The 20,222-nt window shown below is 31.8% G+C and overlaps 2 protein-coding genes and 1 long non-coding RNA gene across 3 annotated transcripts; 2 read left to right on the forward strand and 1 right to left on the reverse strand.

The window, feature by feature from the left end:
* Positions 1 to 1,642: 1,642 nt before the first annotated feature.
* U1-70K (U1 small nuclear ribonucleoprotein-70K) lies at positions 1,643 to 6,604 on the forward strand. The gene is made up of 10 exons (XM_011027464.1): positions 1,643 to 1,927; positions 2,368 to 2,482; positions 2,581 to 2,660; positions 2,856 to 2,931; positions 3,024 to 3,088; positions 3,180 to 3,242; positions 4,564 to 4,645; positions 4,728 to 4,890; positions 5,287 to 5,358; positions 5,641 to 6,604. Exons 1-10 carry the CDS (start codon positions 1,829 to 1,831, stop codon positions 6,311 to 6,313), a joined length of 1,488 nt encoding a protein of 495 aa, XP_011025766.1. The 5' UTR covers positions 1,643 to 1,828; the 3' UTR covers positions 6,314 to 6,604.
* Positions 6,271 to 6,994, reverse strand: LOC105126562 (uncharacterized). The gene is made up of 2 exons (XR_842448.1): positions 6,901 to 6,994; positions 6,271 to 6,836 (listed from the first exon to the last, which is right to left on the reverse strand). It is a non-coding gene; the product is annotated as an uncharacterized LOC105126562 (long non-coding RNA).
* Positions 6,995 to 12,772: 5,778 nt separating this feature from the next.
* Positions 12,773 to 16,863, forward strand: LOC105126564 (uncharacterized). The gene is made up of 12 exons (XM_011027465.1): positions 12,773 to 13,233; positions 13,339 to 13,498; positions 13,582 to 13,782; positions 14,042 to 14,106; positions 14,190 to 14,229; positions 14,669 to 14,730; positions 14,821 to 14,907; positions 15,095 to 15,145; positions 15,591 to 15,812; positions 16,043 to 16,136; positions 16,240 to 16,380; positions 16,497 to 16,863. The coding sequence occupies exons 1-12, from the start codon at positions 13,006 to 13,008 to the stop codon at positions 16,577 to 16,579; spliced, it is 1,434 nt and encodes a 477-aa protein (XP_011025767.1). The 5' UTR covers positions 12,773 to 13,005; the 3' UTR covers positions 16,580 to 16,863.
* The last annotated feature ends 3,359 nt before the right edge of the window (positions 16,864 to 20,222 follow it).

Consider the following 20,222-nt stretch of genomic DNA (forward strand, 5'->3'; position numbering starts at 1 on the left):
TTCTGTTGATTTGAAACTAGTTACTCGGTGTCTTTTTCAAGGGTTAACTCTAGAGAGGAGAGACCAAGTATTTAGGTGGTACTAATGATTCTTCCTATCTATGTGAAAAATGTTGATGGCACTCACCAAGAAACCCTAATTTTTTAACTAATTGAATTTGTTTCTCTCATCATATGTGGTATTGTAAGGTGGCCATGCATGGATTTCATGTAATGGGGCGGACTCTAGCTTCTGTTGTATGTGTGAGCTGTCTGTGTTATTGTTCTGCTATAAAAAGTACTGTGTTGTTAAATTCTTTGTCCTGCTTTTTACTTCTTCCTCGTTTGTACGTTCTGTTAAAATGTTATGCAAAGGATCTTCTTTTTGTAAATTCTGTTTTCTCCTTTGATATTTCTGCTTCCCAGTCTCATAATGGTATTGAAAATTGTACCTTTTTTAAGCTTCTATAAAATTATTGAATTTTAATTAACTATTTATGTTTATTTCTAAAACACAGATAGATACTCAAAAAAAAATTAACAACATTAACTATAAATTATAAATTATTATGAACTCTAATATATTTTTTAATTCTTTTGTAAATAAATTATGATTGAAAATAACATAAAAAAAACCATTTACTTCTATCTTTTTTAAACCAAAAAACTCAAGGTAAAAGATTGAAATTCTTAATTTGATGAAAAAAAGTCACGACAATCACTTAAAAGAAAAAAATAATTCTCTTGTAACTTTTCTTTGTATATTTAGGTTAACTTATATTAAATTTGAACTAATTTAAATTTAGATTTGGATTAAAAGTTTGGGTTTATACTAGTTTTAACATCAATTTGTTTATTGAAATTATAAATAAAAAAGATTGACCTCTAAATTACTTTTATATCATTTTTTAGATTAAATTTAATTTAGAATTCAATTCTTAACACTCAAAATAGTTTCAAATATTATATTTTTTAAAATTAAAAAAATTGGAATCAATTCAAAAAATTCAAGCATATTATAAATGAATTCACAAGTCTTATCATGACTTGGATGGATGGTAGGTGAATATTATTATATAATTTTAGATAAAATAGCCAAGAAGAGTACAAGAGAAATTGTATTTTCATTCTTAGCATATATTTGTTGGTACGGAAGATGTTGTCTAAATCTAATTATAAAAGAAATTAGATTTTTATATGCAAAATAACTCAGAATTTCCCAACCTTTAAATTAATCATACCATAATTTTTCCACAAAGATAAACCATTTCAAATGGAATATTAATTGATAATTTTTTTTTATGAAGAATGTAAATTAAATAACTTTGATGACATTCCAAGTAAAAAACTCAAGGGATTTGTTTAGTGATTAAAATGGATTTTTTAATTAAAATTTTAGAACCACGATTTAATAAGATTTATTAATTTTTTTTAAATATACCAGACTAGACTTCTCCATTATAATTATTCAATAAAATATTTAATCTCAATTAATACGTAAACTTAAAAATTATTTTATTGTCGGGAAAAAAAACATTCGAGAAGCAATTTCTTAAAAAAAACAAAAAAAAAAAAAACAGCAAACGCTGAGTAGAAACGGCACCGTATGCGAAGAGCAAACAAACACGCAACTCGGCTATATATTACAAAAGGTAGCCAAACATTTCTCCTGTCTTTCTTGCTGCCGCTTCCGGGTTCTAATCGGACTTCCAAAACCCGATCCAAATAAATTGTATATCCAAATCGATGCACGTTATTATTAATTTATTCTTGCTCACTTGTTAAAAACTCGATTTCTTTATAAAATCACGAAAACCCTAGTTAGCTGGTGGAGCTTCGATCCCGCCACCATGGGAGATTACAACGATGCCTTCATGCGCAACCCGAACGCCGCCGTTCGTGGCAGCGCTAAAGGACAGAATCGTGCCAACGTTCTCCAGCTCAAACTGGTCCGATTCTATTAAAGCTTCTTTTTTTTTTCAAGTTGATTTTAATTTAAGATTTTAGGTTTTTTTTAGTTTTTTTTTCTATAATTACACGCGTGGTTTTATTACTTTTTGAACTTTTGAAATTTGTTCAATTTTTCTTTGGATTTGTCCTTATTTGTAGTTTCGATTATAAATCTTAATTTTAGGGTTTAGGATCGTTAATTGTGTCACGTTTTGGTATTGATTTAGCTCTAATAAACTATGAGAACTTTTACTTTGTGGCACTTTTAGGGGTTATTTGTGATATTAGGAGTTAAAATTTATGTAATGTTGATCGCTGAAGGGATGGAGAAGGGCAGGCTTTTCGATTTTTGATGGGTTTTTGCTAAAGAGTGGTGAAATTTATCGAGTTGTGATATTTTTTAATATTTGGAGTGAACTGGATATGCTGGCTTGTGCAGATTGGGCAAAGCCACCCCACGGGTTTAACAGCAAATCTTTTGAAGCTCTTTGAGCCTCGACCTCCTCTGGAATTTAAACCCCCACCAGAGAAGAGAAAATGCCCGCCATATTTAGGTATCTGTTTATTGTGTATTATTGTTGTAAGGGTTTCCTTTGTTGGATGTTTATTTATTGATGTTATGAGTTTTGTTTCATGCCTCATTTTTTTTCAGGTATGGCTCAGTTTGTGAGTCACTTTGCAGAGCCTGGAGATCCGGAGTATGCTCCTCCTATCAAGGAAGCTGAAACTCCTGTAGGGTTATCTACTTGCTGTAACTGTTCACTTTTTTTTTTTGTGGTTTCTATTTAGGATTCTTTAGTTTCTGTTAAACATGATAATTTCTTTAAGGTTTATGCAAGCTCTATGATTGTTTCTTGTGGCTTGTTTTTCCTAAGCAGTTTTGTTTTATGTTCTATAACTTTGTGGGTGCATTTTCCATGGCTCCAGGCAGAAAGAAAGGCTAGGATTCATGCAGCACGACTAGAAAAGGGTGCAGAAAAGGCTGCCGAGGAGCTCCAAAAATGTTAGATTATCTTCTTTGCTAGTAGCAATTCCATTGTTAAGATTCGATCTATGCAGGTTTTAACTTTTTTTGGATCCTTGTTGTTTTTGCAGATGATCCTACTAACGATCCAAATGTGTCGGGTGATCCATACAAGACATTGTTCGTTGCTAGGCTTGTAAGTATTTTGCATCATCCTTTATAAATTTCAAGGTTTATGATTTACTTTCTGCACTGGTGTCTTATTTTTTGTTGTTTTGTTGTTGCAGAATTATGAGACTACTGAGAGTAGAATTAAAAGGGAGTTTGAATCTTATGGACCAATAAAACGGGTAGGTATTTTTGAGTATACCCAAGCAGGTTTGGTAAGAGGTTATGCAACAACTTTCTCCTTAACATGCCATGCAAAAAATCTGTATATTCTTTTAAAAAATATATGTTTTAAAAGTTTCTGGATTATGTTTTTGATTTCAATATTTTTAAATGAACAAAAAAAATGTTTGGGAATGAAAAAAGTTCTCCCATGTGCTCCTTTGTGTAGCTGATTTAATCTGCTTGTTGAACAATAAATCAGTGTTAACCTTTTCTTTACTTTTCAACTGAACTTGAACGTAGTGACGCATCATAGTTTCACTTGTTTGGTAACTGTAGTTAGGAATTTGTGGCACATCTTTTGTTCCACATCTATTGCAATAAAGAAAGCTAGAACACCATCTCATTGTTGGAGTGCGCAAATTGGAAATAATAGCACAGGTATCACTGCCTATTTTCTGGTAATGACATAGGTTTGTTCCGCTGATCCCTTGACAATTCTACTTGCATTGTAGTTGGGTTTAGAAATCATTAATGGAACAGTTATTGTTCCAGGTTCTAGATATTGTTTTAGTTTAAAGTTCATCTAAGAGAGCCCTGGTAAGGTTGTTCCAGTTTCTAGGCATTGTTTTAGTGTTAAAGTTCTTCATACAAAGAGATCCCTGGTAAGGGGACATTTCACATCATTCTACAAATGGAAAATTCTCTCTCCCAATTTTCTTATCGTCCAATTCCAAAGATCTTGCCGGCAAAGCTGGATTTAAGTTGAGCAGAGCATTGATGCACTGTGCCTTTTGGCCTTAATTTTCGAGCAACAAAAGGAGACTGGCATCTGTTCTTTTTCCTGAACTGGGTAAAATATGTTGGGAGTATTAGCATCTCTTTCTTTCTATTGGAATCTTTCATAATGCATTCCATTGCTGCTAAAAAAATTATTTTTGGCTTTAGAGGCTTCTCAAAACATATCAGCAATTGAGAAGATGCTCTGGTATTTCCTATTTTATCCATAACTATTTTTTTTAATTTAAAACAATTTATTCCCTGGTAAGGGGATGCTAGTCTGTTCAAGAATTGGTAAATTTGCCTCAATATATCAGTTTTTCTGCAACTCTAGCACTGGTGGTGATGCATCTCGCGATTCGAAGCCCTATGATTAAAAGGTGAGCACGGCCAATTAGGCATAATGCCTGCCTGCCGTGCCATTTAGGATTTACTGCTTTTAACTTTTTGTAGAGCTATCACTTGGTTATGGAAAATAAACAGTAAAAATATGATGGATATGGTTTGAAGGTCTGACTCTGTAGTGGCATTATATTTATTCTTCTGCTTTGAGAGTTGCAGGTTCGCATGGTAGCTGATAAAGTGACAAATAAACCTAGAGGATATGCTTTCATTGAATACATGCATACACGAGACATGAAAGGTTTGATATGTTGTTTTGCACTGTTTATTGAATATGCATTCCATGTCATGTGGTTCTAACTGCTGCTTGTCGACATGACCAGCTGCCTATAAGCAAGCTGATGGGCGGAAGCTTGATGGAAGAAGGGTACTAGTTGATGTTGAACGAGGTAGGACTGTCCCAAATTGGCGACCTCGCAGACTTGGCGGTGGACTTGGAACTACCAGAGTTGGGGGTGAAGAAGTTAATCAGAAGCATTCTGGGAGGTAATTTCCCTGATCTCATCTATTTTACATCTTGGCTTTATATTTTTATCTTTCTATAACCAAATATTGTAATTAAATGTCTTTCCTGTTGTGCTTATTGCTGACTAATGATGGCAATTGTTTAAAATAAAATTTCAATGCAAGGAATTATTTAAGTTCTGTTTGAGCCAGGGCTATGTAGTTATATTTAGTTATCTTGTGCATTGGGATAGTCTATTTTTGACACGCTTTGCTTATTTTGTTTGTGACACTGTTTTTTAGCTTCTTCTGTTCAACTTGTGGGTTTTTGATAACTTAAAATAACGCTAAGCTTCAAAAGCTGAATGCTTCTGGGTCTTCTTGGAGTTAATGATTGTTATTTTGGACAATCCAACATGTTTTCCTTTCCTTTCTCAGAGAGGTTCAGCAATCAGGAGGATCTTCTCGGTCTGAGGAGCCAAGGACACGAGAAGACCGGCAAACTGAACGGTATGACCCTTAAAAGTTTTCCACACTTTCTAATTCTGTTACATAACTTTTTGTATGAAAGAGGATTAACAAAAGAGTACAATTCTCGTGGTGGTATAATATGTTTCCAATGTTGTGGTGATGGTTGAATGAGGAAGCTCAAATGATGTTTATCGCACTGTTGTTTTTACCTGAAAATAACAGTGATTATATGGAGGACATGTGGAATATCACAAGGGCATTCATGAGTATTTTACATATTTGCTAGTTATATGTTTGATTTATTTGGATGATGTATCCCAGGGACAGGGAAGTGTCTCGTGAGAGGGGAAGGGACAAGGAAAGAGATAGGGAGAAGTCACGTGAGCGCTCCCATGACAAGCCACGGGATCGTGACCACAGAGAAGATAGGCATCATAGAGATCGTGAAAGAGAGAGAGACCGAGACAAGGAGAGAGAACGAGGCCGTGATCGTGACCGTGATAGGACACGTGATCGAGGTCGGGACCGTGGCCGTGACTATGAGCGTGATCGAGAGAGAGACCGTGGTCGGGATCGTGATCGCACTCGGGACAGGGAGAGGGATTATGAAGTCAGTGACCATGACCGTGGGCGCTCCCATGATAGGGATGAGTCAAAACATGAGAGGGATAGACTTGGTGAAAGGGACTATGATCATGCTGAGCCAGAGGATGATCGTGGCTGGTATGAACATCCTGAGCAGGGGCAAAGGCTGCCAGATGCAGAAAATGACCCGCGTTATGATCACTATGAGCATCATAGAAGCAGGGGACAGTATGATCCCATGGATGTTCAAGGTGACCATGACCGCTATGATCAATATCCAGACCGTGATCGGTATGATCAAATGGAGGATGATGATTACCACTATGATCGCGGAACATCCGAGTCACGTGAAAAGGAGCGTGAATATAGAAGATCAGAGAGGTCGGTTTCCCGGGATTATGACAACTGAGAATGTGGTCTGGCTGAATGTCTGTCATGCCCTTACTGGGGGAGGTTTCATCAAGGTCTCTAGAAACCTTTCTATCTCACAAACTGAAGTCGTTTGTTTTCTCCCTTATTTGGTTTTAACTGTATGAGTGTGTTTGTTCGACTTTCTCAGTATTTTCCCTGCCTCTGCTATCTGGTATCGCTGATGGATTTGCATTGTCATGTGCTAGTTTTTGGACAGAAGTAACTTTCCTGTTTGGTTAGTTTTGTGCCTGCATCTGAAATGAATCAAGGATATCTGCACTTGTTTTAATCTGTGTTTCAAATATGCAGATTAGCCGGAACATCTGTATCCTGGTTATGATCACATTTTGTATTTGAGTTCTCAAAGCCTGTGAAGGTCAAGCTCTTACAGTGAGCTAGATAGATGTCTATTTCTTGCTGTAACGACCTTGCAGTTCATACTCTTTTAGGTTGGATTTTGTACTATGGTAATGGGTACTGGAAACTGCACGTTGGCTGGATTCTGAAGCCAAAAAAGCCTTCTTCCTTGTTGGTTTTACTCAGATGCTCAAAAATAATGCGATTTCTTGATCCTGAATTTCGTGCACCGTTTTATAATTCAATTCGATACCATTGGCTGGGTCCGTTAGGCAGCAGCATTCCCTTAAATCTATGATCAAGTCATTTTTATTTATTTTTAATTTTAGACTTCAGAAAAGGAACGCATGTCAGAATTTGATAGGTTCTAATTTTAGAAAAAGAAAAAATTAAAAAAATATTAATAATTGTGGTAATTTTTTATTTATTATCAATTGTATATTTACATTTGGAGAAAGAATAATTTAATTTATTTTAAAAATTAAAAAAAAAAGTAAAAATAAATGTTATTTTATTTATTTATTTAATGTTGGATTGTTTTATTTTTATTTGTTTATTTACCAATGGAAAATATATCATTAAAAATAATTGTTATTTTATTTATTTATTTAATGTTGGATTGTTTTATTTTTATTTGTTTATTTACCAATGGAAAATATTTCAGTAAAAAGGAATTGTTATTTATTTATTTATTTAATGTTGGATTGTTTTATTTTTATTTATTTATTTATTTACCAATGGAGAATATTTTTTCTTTGATTTTTATTTGTTTTGGAAAAAATCTTTCACTTTAGTTTAAAGGTCAAATAGATGATTCCTTTTTTTTCTAATTAATTTTTGATTTTATCTTAAAAGCACGATGAAGAACCTTATAAAATAAATAAATTTTCTATAAAAAAAATAGAAAAGCTAGAACACGTAAAACCAAAACTTTCATTACAAATTAAATTAGAAATCATGTCTATATATTTACAGCCATCAAGTTTATTTCATCGATGCATCTATCACCTTATCCCTCGATGAATATTATCAGACCATCTTATGATTTGCAAGACCTAAATAATCACTATAATATATATTAGCTAATTAATTTATGGTAACAAGAGTGTGTGCCCGTGTATTTTCTTGTGTGAAAAAATTGAAGAAAAAAATCAAGCAATAAATAAATAGAAAATTGGCAAAAATAAAATATTTTTAATGGTTTTTTCTCTGAAATAAGAAACAATAAAAATATGACACGTGTCCTTCTATTTTTTAAAAGTCTAAACTAACGGATTATAAGCTTTAACCATGGATAGAGTAATCATTGGTGCTGCTTATCAAATCAAAACGCAGGCATCCAATTATCCAAATTAGAACCATAAAGGTTATATATATATATATATATATATATATAGAAACTAATATCACATACGTCTTTAATGTCATTAAACCTAATTTTTTGATCTATTTCAGTTTTTACCTTACTGTACATTAATTTTAATACTTTATTAACAGAGATGCAATAGGATTTATCATTTTTTAAAATAATTTTTTGGTGGCTCCAGCTCATTTTAACAACGGCCTAGATCTTACAGGGTAAAACAAGTTTGCACTCAGGCAGCGTGCTTAGGTCCAATGGCACCCAGCGCATGTCCTGACATTTATCATGTTGCTGGGCCGGAGACCAGTTTTTTAAGTCTAAACTTGTGGTCTGGACCAATATCTAACTTCCTTAGTATTTTTCACTTATTTAGACTTTTTAGCCTGGATGGTACTCCATTTATATCTTTACATTTACATATTTAGATGTACAGGGTCTTTTATAATATTTTTATTTTTATTTTATAAATACATGTATAAGAAATATTTATTTTTTTATTAATATTTATGTAAATAATATTTATTTTTCATTAATACATATATAAAAAATATTTATCTCCCATTAATATTGTTAGGTTAAATAACTTTTTAGCTTCCTCATTTAAGCAAAAACAAATATATAATTCAGGAGGTATAAATATCTTTAAATTATTCACGTGATTCATAATTTTATTGTTATCAACATATATACAAAACACAAAAAAAAAAAAAAACAATCTTCTTATTAGGATTTAACACTCTTTTACATGTTTATTATATTTTTTTTCTGTAAAGATATTAACTTAAGCATCTCTCTGTATCCATCAAAAGAGAAATGTTTTGCAAGTATTATAATTTTTATGTCAGGCTACACATTCCTTGGCTATAAAGAATTAATTAAATAGCGAGAATAATTGATTAAGCTTATTATTCCACCATTAAAAAAACTATATTACTAAACATCATGAATTTTGAAATATGATATAGATATGATAATATCTCAAGTTTTTTTTTTAAAAAAAAGGTGCAAAAATTACATAAGACATTAGTTTTTAAGTCATCTAGGTGAACGACTTATTATTAATTAATTAACTAAGAAATAATTTGCCTAGGTAATTTACTGTTTCCTCTGCTGTTTTTTTTTTTTTTTCATTCTTAGATTTTTTTTCCTTTTAGTCTTTTGATTTTCAATTAGGTCCTTTCTTAATTGATGGGTTAAGATTTGAGATTGGTGCTATGATTAAATTGCCTTAGTATGTGATTCTTGTAGTTGCATGAAAAAAAAAATGATTTTGGATCCACACAAGATTTTGTTAAAAATAGTTTGATTTTTTTTTCTTTTGATTTCATTGAATTGAAAATGAATGGGCTAGATTTGAAAAGAAGGATAAATCAAGGAGCTTCTTTTTACTAAAAAGAAAAAATATGTAAAACGATAGGATGATAGAGAAAACATGAAAAGAAGATAAGGAAGAAAACACGGTCATTGAAGCCAAGTTGGACCGTCGTAGTGAATATGCACCTTGTTGGTGGAATAATATCGGCGTGACGAATCCACATACATCAAAAAAGGTCGGTTTTTGGAGATTACATGAGGTCGCACATGCTACTCAAACCACAACGGTGTCTCCTATACATTGGTGTGCGAGCTACATTTGCCTTACTGTTTTCCCTCTCCTTTATTAACTTAAATTCTTGAATTTAAAATATTTTTTCAACCGAGTACCGCATTGTATTCTATATAACTAATCAGTTTAGTCTTCAATATTGTCGAACTTGATACCAAATAGGACTCATATGAAAAGAAAAGAAGTAAAATAAAACAAAAGAGATAACTTAACAATCGAGTTAGCACATTATAATCATTTTCATGACTTGAGTTGCAAATCTTATAATTAACCTGAATTGACCAGTATTGCTCTGATTTATCATTATCAAAATATTAAAAAAAAATATAGATTTTTTTTTGTCAAACTCTATTTTCACTAAATGTCTAAGTTATCTTTTTATTCATTAAATCAAGTGGATCACAAAATAAAAACTTCCTCACACTTTATTTTAATTTAATATGAGGCCAACTAAGAATCTGGTTAAAAAATTTTAACATCAACCCGCTTAACTGGATTTAAAAATATTATTAAATATTTACCCATAATCATTTTTTTAAGAGGTTCATGTTAGTTTTTTTAAATTTGTTGTGGTCATTGTAAATACAAACTTTTTTTTTGCTATTGCAAAAAAAAAAAAATTACTCCATCGCGCAGCATACCACGTAGCAACTGACCAGCAATACTCAATTGATTTGAAATTCCACAAAGATGACATATGTTAAAAGATAATTAAATCCAATAATTGGTTGGTTCAAGATCACAATAAACAACAAGTGATAGCTTTATGTGTAGTCTATACATCTACAAGTCACATTGTTTTGATCCAGCAATGGAGCTTGAACGATTGATTGGGAGGCGAAACATGCAAGAACAAGAACAAAAACAAAGTAAAAAAGAAATAGGGCCATAAGTGTAAGAGGCAAGCTTTTATTGAGATTAAATTGGAGAAAAATTAACATAAAGATATGACATCGCACCGCCTTCGGTAGCGTGTGCATCCCAAAAGTTACCACCATGGTTGATTATAGAACAAGTTGATTCGATGTAAAAGTTCGACATTGAAGTTAGTCGAAGGAGTTTTAAGCAGCGTATGGGATGCAGTTAAAATACTGTTTGATAAAAATTTAAATTTTTTTTATTTAAAATTAAATTTTTTATATATGTTTTACAATGTTCTGATGTGTTAATGTTAAAAATAAAAATATATTATTTTAATATATTTCTAAATAAAAACAATTTAAAAATCAATTATTATTACTTATCACAGTACTAAAAACTAATGATATTGTTTTTTTTTTAATTATTAGGTTATCTGTATTATGAATTTATTAATATTTCAGTGGTATTTGGAAGTATAGAAATAGTTGCAGGTTATAATATAAAATATATTAAAATAATTTTTTTATTTTTAAATTTTTTTTTACATCATCCTAAAAATATAAAAAATTAATATTAGATTATTTTTTATTTTAAATTTTATAAAAATACAATTGGACTCATTTTCCAAACACAGCAGAGTTTCAAAACGCTAATATGGATTGGTTGAAGAGAGGATATATTACCTGCATCGTTTGTCTCCACGCCTTTTAAAATTTCTGTTATGCATTGATCCATCAACAAAATAAGACTACACACGTTAAAACAAGAAATCATCACATATATAATGCCTCTTATTATAAATTTAAAAATTAATAATGGCCTATAAAAAAAAAGATTTCCAGTAATTATCCTCTTGGACCTTGTCAGCAATACCCATTTTATTAAAGCAATGCAACAGTACAAAAATCTTGGGTAAATAAACCGATCACCATATAGAGTTAGTTTGGTGTCACAGTAATTTCTTCCAGCCTTTTGAACAACTGGTTTTTCATGTTTGCCGTGTATTAATGATGCTGCTTTCTATCCCTTTTCAACTTATATGCAGCATTGTAAACTTGGCTTGAGAGAGAGATGTTCCATGATTTTGTATGGAAGCGCAGGGATAAGATTTGGTGAAGGAAAAGCCAAGAAACATCCATGAGCCATGAAACTTCTTGGTGCTTAATTTGTCAAATTAATGGCTCGTGGTGGCTGTTGCATGCCGTCCGTACTGCTACCGGCTTGAGTTTAGTCTCTCTCTTTTTGTTTCTTGCAACTTACACTAGAGCTCAAAAAATTCCGTACTGCTTTGTTTTGAACGTTTTGCTGGTTCTGAGAAATTTCATAGGAATCCCGTTTACATGTTTTTTCCTGCCTCATGTCTAATGTTACAAGGCTAGAGACAACAAAGGAAAAGTTGTGATTTGTACAAGGTTATTGAGTATCAATCATCAAAGATAAACACTTGTCATGGAAGTGACATGATCAGAGATTAGAGTAATTCTACGAATTGGATATCACAAGGTTATAAATTCTGTATCGGTTTGAAAGGTCCATTGGAATCTAATTGTTCAGAGCTTAAATTAATTTGAGTTAAAAAAAAAAAAAAAACTAATTGACCTTGTCAAAAATCCAAATTGACCCAGTTAAAATCTATTATTTTTTTAAAAAAAATTAGATCAAACTGATATATTTTGGTTCTTTAAAAATAAATAGGGTTGATTTTCTAGATCTGTAATTCAAGTTCTGCCCGAATTCACCTGATCGATTTTTGTGACCATGATTTAAGGGGCATAATTAAACACCGGAGCAACCCTTTTGGAGTTTTGAACTCAACATCATTTGCCGAACCTATGTTTTAACTTCAGCTTCCACGAAATTGCATGGCACAGAAAATGTTTGAAATGCAAATAATTCAGTCCCCGAGAATAAGCTGCTTTGACCTTGTGCACAGGATAGTGTGCGCCGTTAGACGAATGTACAATTCATGTTCTGGGAATAGAGTCGACACATAAGATTCGATCCAGCAAGAAGTTTTCTTGCTTTCAAATCATATTTTTTCTGTAATTTGAAAAGGGAATCCAACTACTGAATGAAGATAAATTCACGAAAGAGGCCAAAGGAGTACGATAAATTTCAAAGATAAAACAAATTGAGATTTACTATTCTCCCTTCTGGGAATTTTAATAGATTGGTTTACTAAATTATGGTGAAAGCAGGGAAATGAATAAAATGCAGAAAACCATTTTAGTTTTTTTTTTAAAAAAAAAAATAAAGAAATGCAATCAATATTAGGGGACCACATAGAGGGAAAAAAGGGAGAGTATATATGTAGACATTAGGTAGGTACTCAAGAGGTGCACTCTTCATTTGTATCAAAGCTTCGTCAACTGTGTGTTAATGTTTTCATAGCAGCGAAACACACGAAATTTAGCAACCAAATCCAGAAAACACACAGATTGTTTTGAAATAAAGTCATAAACACTCTCTTTCTTTAGGTTTCCTCTTTCTTAGACTTCCCCTAATGGCTAGAATTATGGTGAGCCAGAGAGCTTTAGCAACAACAGCAGTGCTAACATGTTTCATATTTCTGGTTCAAGTCTTAATGACCAACATGGCCAGCGCTGAGAGACTGCTGAAAGATAAAGAAGCAGAAACCTTGGTTAAGAAAGACATGAGCCCTGGCTATATAGTAAAAATGTTTCATTTTTTATTTCAGGGTGGGAAGTCTTCTTATGAGCCTGTTTGGCCTGTGAGTTATCATTGAATCGTTACGTTTTTTTTGGTAGTCAAACATTATTATCATATTCTATATGCTATGATGCTTTGTTTTGACAGTAGAGATTTGGTTGTGCAGGACATGAAGTTTGATTGGAGAATTACGGTTGGAACAATAGTAGGATTCTTTGGGGCAGCTTTGGGTAGCGTTGGAGGAGTTGGAGGTGGTGGGATTTTTGTACCGATGCTCACCTTGATCATCGGTTTCGATCCGAAATCTTCCACTGCCATTTCCAAGTGTAAGTATATAGACATCTGCTATTTCCAAATCTATCAATGCTCAGTAATACGCATGTTAATAATTCTGATTTCGTGATTGTAGGTATGATTATGGGTGCAGCAGGAGCAACAGTATATTACAACCTGAGACTTAGGCACCCAACACTGGAAATGCCCATAATAGACTATGACCTGGCTTTGCTCTTTCAGCCTATGCTCATGCTTGGAATCAGCGTTGGAGTTGCCTTCAATGTCATGTTTGCTGATTGGATGGTTACCGTTCTGCTTATTATCCTCTTCTTAGGTAAAGCAAATATTGAAGGAAGCATCTTCACATTAATCAATCTCCATGATAGGTTTCATTTCAGAAAGAAGAACTAGAACACAACTCAGAATGCATGCCCATTCCATTTGCAATTCGGGGCTGTTAACGTTTGATTACTTCTTAACTAATCCTAATCCCATACATTAAAAGGAATGAAACTTTCCTGTTAACAAGGTGACGTTTATTTCTTCTGATATATGAAACTGATGCAAGCCACCATAAAAACTGCTAATTTCAGGTACTTCTACTAAAGCTTTATTCAAAGGGATAGATACATGGAAGAAAGAGAGTGTGATGAAGAAGGTAAAGTTTTCTACTTACTAATTCTTGAGCTTATAATGGCTTCTTTTTTTTCTGGTTAATTTGAGATTCTCATTGACACTCAGGAAGCAGCCAAGCAGCTAGAATCAGAGTCCAAACCAGGAGGTTAGCGCCTGTGCTTTCCCCTCCATGTAAAGATTCATATTATGGAAAGATAATAGTCTTAATGGGATTATAAAACAGATATAAGCTGATGTTAATTGTTCAAATTCCACTTAATGAGAGTCATAGCACATTGGAAGAAAACACATGACAATCAGTCAGCAATGGATTTGAACAACTTTCTCTAAAGACCATATAGTCTTTTATACTGTGTGCCAACTTATTATTAGATCAACAGCCTATTATCCAAGAAACTGAAATATGTACCAGAAGTTATCATTTAATCTAAGAGTCTTATATCCATTCTAAAGAAAAAGGTAAATTCCTCTTTGAAATAACAGTATAATATCAGGGCAGTAAATCGCATAATCCTACTGAGAAAAATGTCTTTGAAGAAATGTACACATGAAAGGAGTTTGAGTAAAAATTGATTAATTTGCAGACGATGCTGAAGAAGAATACCAGCCACTTCCAAGTGGTCCAGTTGTTCTACATGACGATGAGGTGAGATCAAGAATGTCACCTTTTTTGTAACAGCAATGCTGTCTCTAGAAGTCTAAATTTCATTACTCTTCTATTTGTTCTCACAATCAGGTAACTCTACGGGAAAACATTCGCTGGAAAGAGTTAGCTCTGCTTGTCTATGTCTGGGTGGCCTTTCTTCTTGTTCAAATTGTTCAGGTGAACTATTATACTACATTCTGAGGCCATATATTGAATTTCAGATAGTCTTTCCTAGGCCTTAGAAGAGTTTCATGCAATCATAATTCTGTACTGCTAGGACAATCTTAAAGAGTTGTAAACTTGGATATTAAATTTATGCAGCAAAGATTTACTAAACATGTTATCTTTATGAATCTCTATGCAGACAAATGTTCCAACCTGCTCAGTCATGTACTGGATCCTGAACTTATTGCAGGTAAAATGAAAATATGAATAATCTTTTTAAGAGAATTGCCTTTGACAGTCGCAAACAAGCACACACGAGATGATCCAACAACAACTTTTAGCTTAAATGGCGTCCAAATGGAATAATCCTAGTCTATATGGCTATAGAAAATCCAAAACTAGATTTAGCTTCTTACCTTGAGCCTATAGGTAATCCAAGGAGAACCAAGAATTCATCTATTTACAATTGATCCATGAAATGAAATGGATAAGAAATATTGCAACACTGCTGATAATCTGCCATCTTTGGTTGAGTCCATATAATGTTGAGGCGCCTATCCGCACATATTTTACAGGCACAGCTAATCCAAGGGAACTTGAACCTAGCAAGTTTGAGGATCCCTTGTTGGAAACATACTGTGTGTTGCGCTTCTGGGGAGTAGAAGCAGTTGAACATATAGTTTGACTTTATACAGGTACCAATTGCTGCCTCAGTTACGCTTTTCGAAGCCATATCCTTGTGCAAGGGGACCAGAGTGATAGCATCCAAAGGGAAGGAAATCACAAATTGGAAGTTACACCTGGTTCTACTCTACTGTTCATGTGGAATAATAGCTGGAATAGTAGGTGGACTGCTAGGGCTAGGAGGTGGTTTCATCTTGGGACCTCTTTTCCTTGAATTAGGAATTCCTCCTCAGGTAACGTACTTAACCTCTTTCATGCATCTACAGTATCACTAAAAATCCAGAATCCAGTAGAGGCAGAGGAAAGAAACGGTCACAGGCATAATGAGGCACACATACACATAATATTAGTGGTCAAACTATGATGTTAACTTTTTGTTACAATATGCCCTGCTATGCACCAATGAAGTGATCTTACGAAGAGCCTCAAGATTCATCAGAGATTCTCGGTGCCTTTTTTGCAGGTAGCAAGTGCAACATCAACTTTTGCAATGGCATTCTCATCTTCAATGTCAGTAGTGGAGTATTACCTCCTCAATCGTTTCCCGGTCCCATATGGTATGTAGCAGCAGTGTACATGGATATCAACTCTACAGCAGTAATAGTTGTCACCAGTCACCCAGCTAACCTTCTGCGTTTGTTTTCTGCTTCCTTGCTGCAGCTGCTTACTTTGTTTTAGTTGCAACAATTGCTGCCTTTGCTGGTCAGCATGTGATCAGGAGGATAATTGCAATTCTTGGAAGAGCATCAATAATCATCTTCATACTGGCTTTGACAATTTTTGTGAGCGCAATCAGCCTAGGTGCTCAAATCTCCTCTTCATTCCAAGATTTAGAGGGAACCCTGTGATTCATTTTTTTTTCCTACCCTGTAAAAAAAGGCAAGATGCTAATATTCACTATACCTATACTGCTGCAGGTGGAGTTGGCATAGCAAACATGGTTGAGAAGCTGGAGAATGATGAGTACATGGGGTTTGAAAATCTTTGCTATCAATCTTAACTACGTTCTGTAGCAGAATAGCAGTGGGATTTCTCGGCAGCGTCACACCGGCAATCAGCTCCACTTTGTCTTCAATTTCTACATTTATTATTTTCAAGTAAAAATTATTATGGGTTTATATACATGTCACGGGACATTTATTTAGAGTGACATGTATTTTTTTGTTGTACAACTTCTCAGCTAAAACTTTATGATGTTCTTATCTTGCGCAAGTCCAGAAGCCCGTGAAACTCTAATAATTTGATTTGAAGTTTTGTTTTTGACGGAAGAAATATTTTATTTATTTATTTATGCATGACCATACCAATCTTCCCTGCATATTCTTCCAATTTTATTAGAAGCCATGCCAAAAATTTGGAAGCTATTGAAACTCTAATATTCTAATTTAAAGTTTGGAGCTGGAAGGGCGGGGGCGGGAAGAGGAAAAAAATACAATATTAATATTTTGTACAATGTTATTAAAATTAATTCAATCTAGGCCGATTTATGATTTAATTCGATTTGAGTTTGCACGTTAAACTAGAATGTTTCTATGATTATTCATAATCTAACGTTTAGTAATATTATTGTGATTGTTTTTAAAAATATTTTTTATTTAAAAAATATATTAATTATATTTTTTATTTTTTAAAAATTATTTTTAAGATCAATACATTTAAATAATTTAAAAATAAAATTATTTAAAATAAAATTATTTAAATTTTTTTAAAAATATTTTTAAAATATAATCACAAACAACACTAAATAATAATGTCTTTCTCGGAGATAAAAGTTTAGTAACTTCGGTTAACAACAACTGTATTGTTAGTATTTAATAATATCCACTTTCAAAACTATGTCTGTCACATGCCTATATAATATATGTTTGCATTGCAATACTGTCGGATTGCATATATCCCGTAATTTCTCCCATGATGTCCCATTAAAAGCAACTGCACTCTAATGCTTTTGGCATGAAACGACAAGACTCTTAAGTGCTTAATTTGCACCAACATCGTCTGCACGACAAAAGTTTTTGAATTAATTATAACTTAATCCCTGCAGTTCTTTGGAACTAAGTGATTAGCATATATATTTATTAAGGATGATTAGATAGTCCTCTGGTGAGCCTAGTCAGCATTGGCGATTCTCAATCTAGTATGTTTTTATTTTTTCAAAACACATTCTTTCCTGGCAAAAAAAAATTCCTTTGTTATTTTTGTATTTTAAAAGAATTTTAAATTTTTTAAATTAATATATTTTTAGTTTTTAAAATTATTTTGATATATTGATTTCAAAAATAATTTTAAAAAAATAAAAAATATTATTAACATGTATTTTAATACGACAAATTATTTAAAAAATAACTATAATCATACTAACCAAACAAGCTTTTAATTTTTAGTATTTTCATTTCAAAGAAAGAGAAAAATGGAATTTGTGAAAGGATTGATTAAATAATAGATGGTTTAAATAATATTTTTAAAATTAAAAGGATTGGTTAATAAATTTTGTTGATAATTAACTTTATTTTATTTTTTTTCAATTTAGATGCAGTAAAGATGTTAGCTTCTCTATTCGAATTTTTTCTTTCAAGGAAAAAAACTTGATTCTAAAAAATCATTAACTGTAAAGAGCATTAATTGTTCATCAGTGAAGCGTACATAGTACTTGAGATAATATGTATAATAGGTTTACACATTTTCAAATAAAATACAAAAAATACTTGTTTACTTCTCATTCTCACACTATCCTACGGGTCAGACTAAAAAAATCACGTGAAGTGTTGCCTGCTGGGGCAAACGAGATGTTCTCTCCTGCTACTTAGCTCATGATATGATAATTATTATGGTGATAGGAAAATCATGAATAAAGTGGTAACCTGATTTTTAATGTATTTTTACTAAAAATAACAATAAAAACCATATAACTTTTTATAAATCATCTAATAATTTTAAAATATCTCAAAATCACCCAACAAACCTAAAAAAACAAACAAAACTCAGATTTTTTTTCCAAGCATGTTTATAAAAAAAATTTATTATTTTTAATTTTTTCTTATTAAATGAAATTTGTTAAAATCAAAATTAATTATTTTTATTTATTTAGTTTTTATTAATATAAAATTTAACTTTTAAGTTCAAATTACATATTTTATTTTTTAAAAAAGAGAATCAAATATAATAGTTATTATTTATTGGTTGAAGGTAGTTGTCTTGTCCTTATACTATCTAAGACATGTTTAAGAGTTGAATATGATTATTTTTTAAAATGTTTTTTATGATGAAATATATTAAAATAATATTTAAAAATTATTTTTAAGATTAATACATTAAAATGATCTAAAACATACAAAAAAATTTAAAAATACAGGTTGACCCGCATTTCTAAATGCTCTCTTGGATTTAAAAATACATGTTGACCCGCATTTCTAAATGCTCTCTTGGATAAAGAAGTATTTAGAAATGAGTTTTAACTTATCTTTTATTAAAATTTTATTTTTAGTTATTTTGAGTGATATATTAATTATTTTGAGTGATATATTAATGATAAAAATAAATTTAAAAAAATAAAAAAATTATTATTTTAATTTTTTTAACAATTTTTTTTTTTTTAAAATCAATAATACATTATCAAACACCCTTAAAATCACACTGTAATCCACTGGAACTAGCAGTCCCAGTGAAAGCAAAATTATAAATTTTGCGATGGTGTGCCAAGTCACAACAAATACCAAAATATTTTTTTAAAAATCAATAATACATTATCAAACACCCTTAAAATCACACTTTTTTTTTTTTTTAAAATCAATAATACATTATCAAACACCCTTAAAATCACACTGTAATCCACTGGAACTAGCAGTCCCAGTGAAAGCAAAATTATAAATTTTGCGATGGTGTGCCAAGTCACAACAAATACCAGGGGTCAAGTTAAACTCTTCCATAAAGAGTGAATCTTGGAAAGCATTACTACGCGGACAAGTGCAAAGACAAATGGATTTTACTATGGGAATAAACTCTATAAATTTAAAATAAAACAAAGAAAAACTCTTCAATTTGAATACCCCAACATTTGATCTAACTCCATCACTTGTAACTTCTTAATCTATACCATAAGCAGCTTCCACTTCCATCTATACTTTTGGTACATTGAATTATATCATTTGTAGATAAAATAGGCTCTTAAACCTTGAGTTTAAATCATCTTTCCATCCAAAATATAATTAAAATTTTAATTTTCTTTCTTATAATATATTAACACATCATATAAAATATTTTAAACTTAGTTAAAATTCAAACCATAAAATGAAATTCACAAAGAAAGTTTTAATGACAAAATTGATAAGATACTAAGGTAATATTTGTTTTTGTATTTTAAAAGTATTTTTTTAAAAAAAAATTATTTTTATTTTTAATTAATATGTTTTCTGTGTTTATAGATCACTTTATTGTATTGATATAAAAATAATTTTTTAAAATATATTTATAATTAAAAAAATACTTAAAAAAACTGTAATCACCCTTTCAAATAAGCTTTTAAAAATGCACAAGTGTATTAATTTGACTCTGTTCCCAGATATCAAGACTTAATTGATCTTTTTCAAACTACCAATGCGACAAAACCATCAAACCACAAGTGGTGCGTGCGCTGTAATGAAAGC

Source organism: Populus euphratica, unplaced genomic scaffold, assembly GCF_000495115.2.
Source record: "Populus euphratica unplaced genomic scaffold, PopEup_1.0 scaffold41.1, whole genome shotgun sequence".
In the NCBI taxonomy this organism is placed as follows: Eukaryota; Viridiplantae; Streptophyta; class Magnoliopsida; order Malpighiales; family Salicaceae; genus Populus; species Populus euphratica.